Below are 10,168 nucleotides of genomic sequence, written 5' to 3'. Positions count from 1 at the left end.
AGTGCTAGATCCAGGAGTGCTAGATCCAGGATCAGATCCAGGATTAGATCCAGGAGTGCTAGATCCAGTATCAGATCCTGGATTGGATCCAGGAGTGCTAGATCCAGCATCAGATCCTGGATTGGATCCAGGAGTGCTAGATCCAGTATCAGATCCTGGACTGGATCCAGGACTGCTAGGTCCAGTACCAACTTTAGGCTCAGATCCAGATCCAGTCTTGGTTCCAGTACTAGATTCAGGAATGCCAGATCCAGTATTAGATTCAGAAGTGCTAGATCCAGTACCAACTTGAGGATCAGATCCAGATCCAGTCTTGGTTCCAGTACTAGATTCGGGAATGCCAGATCCAGTACTAGATTCAGAAGGGTTGGACTTGGCGCTTGATGCAGAAGAGCTAGATCCAGCATCAGATCCAGCGTTAGGTCCAGCATTAGGTCCAGCGTTAGGTCCAGCATCAGATCCAGTGTTAGATCCAGCATCAGATCCAGTGTTAGGTCCAGCATCAGATCCAGCGTTAGGTCCAGCATCAGATCCAGTGTTAGATCCAACATCAGATCCAGTGTTAGATCCAGCATCAGATCCAGTGTTAGATCCAGCATCAGATCCAGCATCACTAGGTCCGAGGACCGTAGATGCAGGTACAATGAATCCTGTCATACCAGATCTAGTCACATTAGATCTAGTCTCACCAAGTCTAGTCACATTAGATCTAGGCCCACCAAATCTAGTCACGTTAGATCCACATATGCTAGATGTATCATTAAAGCTAGGCGGAATCGATCCAAAAATGCCAGATGGTGCAGTCGTATTAAGAGCGGTCACATTAGATCCGCATATGCCAGATGTACCGTTAAATCTCGGCGGAATAGATGCAGAAATGCCAGATGTACCGTTAAAGCTCGGCGGAATAGATCCAGAAACGCCAGATGGTGCAGTCGTATTGAGAGCGGTCACATTAGTTCCAGAGAAGTTATTCCGAGGACCTTCATTTGCGTCAGCAATATGTATAAGTTGTCTGCCAAAGTCTCTTGCTCACCGAGATCAATGTGAACTGGTGACGACGTTGCAAGGGACGCCGCGATGGCAATGAGAGCTAGATGCCCGACTTGTTTCATTGTGATTCAAGACTTGAAAAGATGTGGCTTTTCAACAATCTAGCAGGCGTAGTAGTATGGCGGCTGCAGTAGCTGCGAGTGTTGATTGCGTGAACCTTGGGGAGACGCGTCGTCTTTTCATATTAAATTTTCTCTTCTCTTCCTCCTGTCCTTCTCCTCTAGGTTTCTTTTGCACCGCCCCTGTCTGCAGGTCGCCTCCATGACCTGCAGAATGACTCGCGAACGCATGGGGACTTGATCATTTAAACGGAAAAAATATATAAAAGAACGTTCACATGAAACATGCGGAAGAGTAAATGATGCAAGTTCCGAAACGTTTACGCTGAACCTTAAATGCCGCGTAGCGATCCATGCCCATCAGTTTGTGTGCGGAGTTCCAAAACTCGGCATGGCACGCATCCGTCACGGGGCAACCTAAACATGGTTTGAGAATTCGCCATGGGAATGTCTTTGAGTCTCAGGTGCAGGCCTGCTCAGACATGCGATTTATTCCATTGACGCCGTGGCTTCGTGTCCGTGCGCTTTGGAAACGTTTACACGCCCATCACGCTTACATGCTTTGTTGAGATCGCAGCAACCACTCGAGCTACGAGTTTCTCCCAAATCTTGCGACTCCTGTAGCGGAAGGTCTTCTATCCGTACCCGTGGGATGTGAAACGCGGCTTGCTGTCGAAGTTCTCCGGCGCGCGTTTAGCAGCCAACATGAACCATGGATGGGGGATATTTAATGTCGCAACATAACGCTGTGACGCGGTGTTGTTCCAAAAAGTCGTAAGTGAAGCGTTTGCCGTGTGTGTTAAATTAGTCTCGAAAACTATATTGTCGAGTTTCTTTGATTTGCTCGAGGCCTTCTTTGTAATCATGACAGTTGTTACTCGCAGGCGTTTGGAAAACGAGTTCAGTCGCTCGTCATGCTGTCTAGACTTGGTTTTGCTATCGACATCATCAGAAGGTTATCCTGGTCCCATGTTAGCAAGGCACATGACGTTGAGACTTGCGTACAGATCACGAGAAGCCTTTGGGTAAGACTTTGAGGTTGGTCTGGCCATGCATATATTTTCCGGCGACAGCTATGCGCAACCAGGTCTACTCCGTGAATACAGTTTTTCGAGTCCCAAGGGCCGAGTGAGTCTGTACTCAACAAAAAAAGGTCGTACGTGTCTACATTGGTGCCTCGAATGCCTTGAGAGAGATACAACCACGCATTTGTTGCCGATTTGGCATGCGGTCAAAGCGTGTCGTCTGCGAGACGTCGAGCCGAGGTCGGAAAAGACGGAGTGCTCGTTGGCAAGTGCCGAGGTACCCAAGGTACTCATTAGTACGGCACGGCGTACTCCATACTTGTTGCCCCGTACCCCCACCCCACTCTCGACGTCGACCAGTTACTTTCCTTTGCTTTCTACCTACTCCGTACTAGTTTGCATGGACAAGGCATGGTTTGCCGCGGGCAGGCCTTCCACGTCAGACGTCAACTGATGTCGCAGAGGTCGGAGCATGATAGGTCAGGGCATGATGCCCATTGCTTGTTGCTGCCGGGACAGGGCACCCACCTTGTCAAGGCGGATGAATTCCCCAGGCCCCCGAGGCGGCAACTGGCTCCTGGTGCTAATTGGCCATGCAGTCAAGTACCTAGGTACCTGCTTTGCGTGTCCGCCGTACATGCCACCACACGCCTTGAAGCCCCATTGGCCAAACAGGCGAGCCGACTCTTCACCCGCAATATGTAACTATTTCCTCGCCGCAGGCCAACCCATCGCCAAAGGCGGTCATCAACATCGCGACCAACCACAACAGATCCGCCTTGGCCGCAATGTGCCCAACACCTACCGAGTCCAACGAAAACAGCGGGACGCCTCTCGACGATGGCTACTACCACCTCGGCAGCCATCATCGCCACATCACTACCAAGCACTCCGTTTCCCAGACCTGGTTCAACCGCGGCCTCGTGTGGTGTTACGGCTTCAATCACGAAGAGGCCGCAAAGTGCTTCCAACGGGCCATTGACCGTGATCCTTCATGCGCAATTGCCTACTGGGGACTAGCCTACTCCCTGGGCCCAAACTACAACAAGCCCTGGGAACTCTTTGCCAAGAACGAACGCATCGCCACTGCACGGCGCACCCATCGCGCCGTCCAACGGGCCAAGGCACACTCTGCCAATGCTACCTCTGCGGAAAAGGCCCTGATTGAGGCCATTCAGCTTCGGTACCCGAGGACAGATGCCCCTGCCAAGGCAGACTATTGTGTCTGGAACCGGGACTACGCGGATGCCATGGCTTCTGTCGCATCGCAATTCCCCAGAGATCTCGACGTGGCCACGCTTTACGCTGATGCCATGATGAACCTCACTCCCTGGCAGCTATGGGACATCAAGACCGGTGAACCCGGAAAAGGGGCCCGTACCATTGAGATCAAGCGCGTCTTGGACAAGGCCATGGCCCAACCAGGCGGCGATCAGCACCCGGGCCTCTTACATCTCTACATCCACCTTATGGAAATGTCCGGGACGCCCGAGGCCGGCATGGCAGCCGCAGATAAACTGCGCGGCCTCGTCCCGGACTCGGGCCATCTCAACCACATGCCCTCCCACCTCGACATCCTGGTAGGCGACTACCCGCGCGCCGTCGCGGCCAACACAGTTGCCATTCTTGCCGACGAAAAGTTCCTGAAACGGGAGGGTCCTATGAATTTCTACACCCTCTACCGCAGTCACGACTATCACTTCCGCATCTACGCGGCCATGTTCTCGGGCCAGTCCAAAATAGCCTTCGAAACGGTCGACATGCTTGAGGCCAGCGTCTCGGAGGACCTTCTTCGCGTGGAAGACCCCCCCATGGCGGACTGGCTCGAGGCCTTTCTCTCCATGCGTGTGCACGCCCTCATCCGTTTTGGGAAATGGCAAGACGTGCTAGCTTTGCAGTTCCCCCAAGATAAGGAGTTATACTGCGTCACCACAGCCCTGCTTCATTACGCCAAGGGCGTGGCGCACGCTGCGCTCAACCACGTCGAGGACGCGAATCTTCACCGGAGATTATTTCGCGAAGCAGTCCCCCACGTCAGACCCTCAAGGACGCTGTTCAACAACAAGTGCGTGGATATACTAGACGTGGCAGAGGCCCTGCTAAACGGCGAAATCGAATACCGCTCCGGGAATTACGACGCTGCGTTTGCACATCTGCGCGAGGGCATACTGCGATATGACTGGTTGCCATTCGACGAACCATGGGGCTGGATGCAGCCAGTTCGGCATGCCTACGGGGCGCTGTTACTCGAGCAGGGCCATGTGGAGGAGGCATGGAGCATTTACAGGGCTGACCTGGGCTTGGACGATACGTTGCCCAGGGTGCATCGGCATCCGAACAACGTGTGGGCATTGCATGGGTATCACGAATGCTGCTTGAAACTGGGCAGGATGGTCGACGCCGAGGAGATGAAGCCCGTGTTGAAACGGGCATTGGACGTGGCGGATGTGCCCGTCCAGAGCTCGTGCTTTTGCAGGACGAGCGTGGCAGCGAGAATGTGACCTCAGCATCAGCCTGGAGTCGTCGATACTGGCAAGTGCGTTACAGGGACGGACTGGACATTTCATCACGTTCATGCTTTGGATGCGCTCCGCCATGCATTCTGCGCCTCGGTGCACACAACGAGAACTAACCTGCCGTTAATTCAACAACTAATTAGAGATGCCAAGATTGGCATGACAGGCGGGCCTTGGCTGGCACAAGTCCTTTGAACCTAGCAGATAACTTCATAGCGAGACACTGAGAATTGAAAGGACCGCTCAAGTTCGAGGCCGAATCTCGGTCATTGCTCGCAGTTCTACCCCAGACGAGACAACTACTAAGCTGCCGGCTTCTCCTCAAGAGCAGAGGTGGCCTCCCCGTACACCCTCTCTTTCTCCTGCAGAAGAAACGCCTCCTGCTCCCTCGCGCTCTTTTCCAGGTCCAAAAACGCCCATATCCATGCAGCGCCGACGAGGCTCAGCGCAAATAAAAAATAAAACGGAGCGCTGTTATTCTGCCCGCCTGGCGAGGCGTCAATAATAGCGCTGCTGATCAAGGGCCCGATAAAACTAGACGCCTTGCCCATGATGTTGAAGACGGAAAAGAAGAGAAATTCATGGCCGCGCGGCGTCACAGAACTAATCATGATCTGCGAGTAGCTGTACCAAGGACATACGACGAGTCCGTAGTAGGCCTGGTACAGCCACACCTCCCAGACATTCTTGAAGCCGAAGCTGTCGGTCCAGTTGCCAATCACGCCCCAGCCATCGAGGAGGACGATGAAGACTGTGACAGCACTGAACATGGTCTTGGCACTGAAGCTGAACTTCTTCTGGATGAGCCAGAAGCCCCCAATACCGAGGGCCTGGCTGGCGATGCCAACCATGAGGAGGTACGTCAGCGTGAGGGTATTATAGCTGACGACCTGATTCTGCAGCGTGGCAATGACGGTGACGGTGGTGTTAAGCGAGTCCCCGAGGAGAAAGTAGCCGGCGAGGTACACGAGGCTCTGTTTCAGGCGCCAGATCTGTGTCAAGCCCTCGCACAGCCGCCACAGGCCGGCGGTGACGATGTTTTTGCCCGGCGGGATCCTCATGCCGGGGCGTTTCTTCTCCAGGATAAACCAGGGGATGGATAGCGCGAGCCAGCATGCCGTGGCGAATGCTATCAGAACAGAGAGGCCCCAGTTATTGCTGGAAGGGCCGTCGTCAACTCGCACGGCAAACATGATGCCCACGACGACGGTAAGGATGACAATCTCGCCGCAAGACTGTATCCAAAAGGCAACGTTGCTGAGTCTGCTTCGTTCCAATTCATCCCGCGCGTCCAGCTCCTGCTGGGCGATCTGACGGCGCGCACACGCCGCACGCGACGCCTTGAGACGGGCCGTGTTGCGGGCGAGGGAGGGAAAGGCCGCAGTCCAGTAGGTCAGGGTGAGCTGGTAGGCAACTAGGCCGGCAATGTATAGGCCGACGCCGACTGTCCACTTGTCGGCGTCGTGAACCCCCAGCCAGCCGAAGCCGACGGCGTAGGCGACGAGGGACGAGGCAAGGAGGACCCAGCGCCGGCCGGTGCCAAAGTCGGCGTAGGCGCCGATGACGAGAAACAGCGCCGCCTGCAGGGCAAACGACACGCCGTTGGCCAGCAGCACGATGCTGTTGACGTCGCGCTTGCGCCCGGCGAAGTGAAGCAGCCCCGACTTGCCGGCTGCCTCGTCGAGAAGGTTCTGAAAGGCCGTCGGGCCAAAGTTGAAGAGCGAGAGCCCGTTGGCCCCGACGTGTAGAGGTACCATGATCGGATCTCCCAGTTGCTCGTCGTGGGAATGTTGTCCTCTTCCAGGGCGGGCGTCACTACCTCGCGTTGCTCGTTGGCGGGTGATGGCGCGAAGACGGCACTCGGCTTCTCCTGCGTCTCGGGCGACTGGTGGTTTGCCTCGTCGGGGTTGGCTGATGACGACATTGCTCGCTTGACTGGGCCTGTCTAGGCGGCCTGGCGGCAGAGGAGGGAAGAAGCAAGAAAATCAATCAAAGCTTTCATTGCCAAGGGAGGGTTCCCTGGATGACAGCACGGGGATTTCGGACTTGATCGAGTTGGGCGCCCTTTTCGGAGGGGGGCTCGCTGCTCCGACTTGCGAGCTTGTTGTGGTCACTGGTGGACGACTGATTGCAAGGGGCAACCGCTAGCTCTGGCACGGTGCGACGACTTTTCGATGGGCTCCCTGACGGCTGGTACGTGAATTTTGGTTCTTTGTGAGGATGTGTGCGTGAAGTTGGTTGATTCTCTATCAAGCTAAGCTAATGAAAGCTACTTATGTGTAGTCACATCACGTGACATCTGCCGCTAATTTTGCGTCGACGTCCTTGTTGTTGAATATTATTAACTTCCTATAGTGTAACTAAGTGTTACTGCTATTAAAGCTATTACTATTTCTTGTAATGGACTCGAGCCGTAGGCTCGAGTATACACAAGGCACTATATTAGTGCCTTATTAGATACTTTTTAGATACTTATTAGATATATATTAGACTTATATATATATAATAGTATAAAAGGAGAGAATAGAGAACTTCCCCCTTTTTCTTCTTTCTCCTTAAGTTTATAGTTAATACTAGTAATACTTATATATAGTTGCCTAGAAGGCTAGTTCTTAATATTTCTATTCTAAATTTAACCAATATATAGTAGATTCTAAGTCTAATTAGTCTATACTTAGTATAACTAATTACACTTATATTTAAGTTTTAATTTACTATTAAATTACTATTCTCTCTTTGTATACTTTTTACTTAATTAAGTGTCATGGTCTGAGCTATGCTCGACCTTAAAGATGCGATGCAATGGATGCAATAGGCACTGCACGTATAGATGACTGGATTGGGGACATAAGCCCGTGCCGCGACCTATATAGTGCCAGATTGAGCAAGCTGTAGGCAGCTTGTTCAATACGTACCCTTTTGCTTTTGACTCGGTCAAGGGCTCCAGCATCGCTGGGATGACTGCGGCTGGCACCCGCTATGGCCCAATAGGGCCAGTCCATCACATTAAGTAAGTTAGTCTAGTTATTACTTTACAAATACCTTAATTTAATCTCTCTTTTAATTTCTTTATTTTATTATTATTTCTGTTAGTCTTGAATTAAGTCTATAACTTTTATAGTTATTTTCTCTCTAATTAACTTATTAATACTATTAGCTAATATCTTTTAATTCTAGTTATTATAAGATATTTTAATATATTTAACTTTATACTTTAAATATTAAATATCTACTATAAATTATCTCTTTATATTTCTTATCTTTATTATATTGCCCCTCTGGAACACAGCCGGCGAAGCCGGCGACAATTACGCACGCGCAGGAGACGGGCGGACCCCGGCCGGCATAGAGCCGGAGCCGGCCCGAGAAGCAAAAGTAGAAGCAGGCAGGGTTTTTCTTCCCATTAGAGGGTTTTCCAAGTCTGATATAAGAAGAAGATGTACTAGTTATATAGCTTTATAGCTATCTAGGGTGACTAATATAAATATATATCTTTATTATAAGAAATTCTAGCTATATATAAAGCTTTATAAATTTCTCTATACTTTATTAAGATCTCTCAATAAAAGTTTTATAGTTAATGTACATAGATACTTTTAATTGTAAAATAGATTCTTCCAAGTATTATATTAATTACTCTAAAAAGCTGTCAATATAACTGCACAAGCGAGCATCTTTCTACAGTACTGCCGCCAGGAATGTAGACAAAGGAGCGGAAGCGACCCGGGATCTGTGGAGGTAATAGCTGTGCTAGGGTTGCGAAGGTCACGGCGCTACGACCGTTTCTCATTCTCGGGTATGATAGAACATCTCCTTCCGATTCTTACCACTGTTTCTGAGACGGAGCCCAATCAAACCCAAACCGCGCATATGGTCAATGACTCTCTCGCCGTCGTAGTCGGTCACCCTAGAGCAGCCTCATAGTTCTCATGAGCGAGCCATGTTGGCAGATTGAAATATTTATAAAAACTTAGCGGTGAATGGCCTCTCGCTATAATTCAGTGACTACTTTCATCTTCGAGTGGCCTGCACAGTCCACCGCTGAACCAGGCTCAAACCATGACCTTGGCCATCTGGGCCACGGCACTATCATGGTCCCACTGAATGAGTGTCCTGTCCGCACTTTCCTCCATTTTTATCTTCACCAAAGCTTCCATCGCCTCCATTTCCTCTCTCGAAAGTAGGTCAAGTCTCCTTTGATAATATCCACCCTTATTTTGCCCAAAATAGGCGCAGTCTAAGTACCTCCAAAATATAAAGTTAAAAGCCCAGCTGTTTCTAGCTGCACAACTAATTGTCCACGTTTTACTCTCCCAGCTCTTTCTTATTAATTGTGAAAGGGGCATCCCTGTGTCTCTCGTATGGGACGATGGACTTTGCATCTTCTTCTTGTCCTCCTCTCCTTCTAGAACACTTAGAAAAGTATTCAGGCGGGGTTTATATGCCTCTATCTACGAATTATATCTACTAGGCTAGTACTCTGGGCTCTTCAAGAGCAGCCACTAAGGCGGGTCGAAGGAAAATTGCGCTGGGGCTACAGTCGCACATTAGCTCGCATCTGCAAATGCTGCTACTACAATTTTCCTAATTTGCATTCTGCCGATTTACTGTAGTAAACTAGTTTATACTACTTAAAAAAAAATATCTTATAGATATAAGTTATTATTATAATACTAGTAATACTTAAACTTAAAGAAGCAACTTGCTAATAAGCTTATCTTTAAGTTAAAATTTAATGCTATAAGTCTTCTTTAGTAGAAATAATAAAAGTAATAATTAGAACTAACTTAGAAATAATTCTAGGATAGCTAGCTAATTTTATTCCCTAGGGAACTATTCTACTATTTTAAAGTAAATAGTATACTATATAATTAAGTATAATACTAACTAGATATATATATAAATTAATTCTTATTTATTTCTTATAAATATAGTAATATATAATTAAGTTATTACTTTAAAACTATTATATTTAATTTTATAAAATTAACTTAGAGAAGTACTACTTTAGAGATAATAAAAAGTAATTAAATAATAACTTAGCTTATAAGTTACTATAGAAAATAGTTTAAAACTAGTTATATAATAATTAATATTTATTTTATACAGAATAATATCTAGACTATATTAACAGCTAAGTACTATTATAAATACTATATAAGCTTATATAGTAAGGCATAATGCCTTCTAAGGCAATTTCTATTTCTACTTTTATACTGCTAACTGCTGCTGCTATTGCTGCTGCTAATACTATAGTTTAAACTATATATAATAAAGCTGCAGCTGCTAATGCTAAAGCAGAAGCTACTATATACTGCTAACTAAGAATAGTATATATACTGCTTAAACTACTTATAAAGTAATTAGAAAAGAGATTAAGACTAATTTTAATAAAATACTACTAAGCTGCCTGCTTAATTGCTCTTACTCTTGCTCTTACTCTTGCCTCTGCTCTTACTCTTACTGTTATTATTATTATTATTGCTATTACTACTGCTACTGCTATAATTATTAT

General features: G+C 48.2%; 3 protein-coding genes across 3 annotated transcripts in view; 1 reads left to right on the top strand and 2 right to left on the bottom strand.

The window, feature by feature from the left end:
• Positions 1–1,115, bottom strand: part of MAM_00365 (uncharacterized protein) — a gene marked incomplete at both ends in the record, with an annotated part of 2,158 nt that extends 1,043 nt beyond the window's left edge. Inside the window, 2 exons of the mRNA XM_040819164.1 lie at positions 174–983; positions 1,037–1,115. Of these exons, the coding sequence (XP_040682429.1) occupies positions 174–983; positions 1,037–1,115 (889 nt within the window). The remainder of the gene's footprint in view (positions 1–173; positions 984–1,036) is intronic.
• A 1,810-nt stretch (positions 1,116–2,925) lies between these two features.
• MAM_00364 (TPR domain protein) lies at positions 2,926–4,638 on the top strand (the record flags this gene model as incomplete). Its single annotated transcript, XM_040819163.1, has 1 exon — positions 2,926–4,638. The coding sequence occupies one exon, from the start codon at positions 2,926–2,928 to the stop codon at positions 4,636–4,638; it is 1,713 nt and encodes a 570-aa protein (XP_040682428.1).
• Positions 4,639–4,955: 317 nt separating this feature from the next.
• On the bottom strand, positions 4,956–6,410 carry MAM_00363 (Major facilitator superfamily domain, general substrate transporter; the record flags this gene model as incomplete). The annotated part of the gene is made up of 1 exon (XM_040819162.1): positions 4,956–6,410. The coding sequence occupies one exon, from the start codon at positions 6,408–6,410 to the stop codon at positions 4,956–4,958; it is 1,455 nt and encodes a 484-aa protein (XP_040682427.1).
• Positions 6,411–10,168: the final 3,758 nt, after the last annotated feature.

This window comes from Metarhizium album, assembly GCF_000804445.1.
Source record: "Metarhizium album ARSEF 1941 chromosome Unknown scaffold_1, whole genome shotgun sequence".
NCBI classification, from domain to species: domain Eukaryota; kingdom Fungi; phylum Ascomycota; class Sordariomycetes; order Hypocreales; family Clavicipitaceae; genus Metarhizium; species Metarhizium album.
Note: the sequence above shows the minus strand (reverse complement) of the source record. Positions and strands in the feature narration are given on the sequence as shown.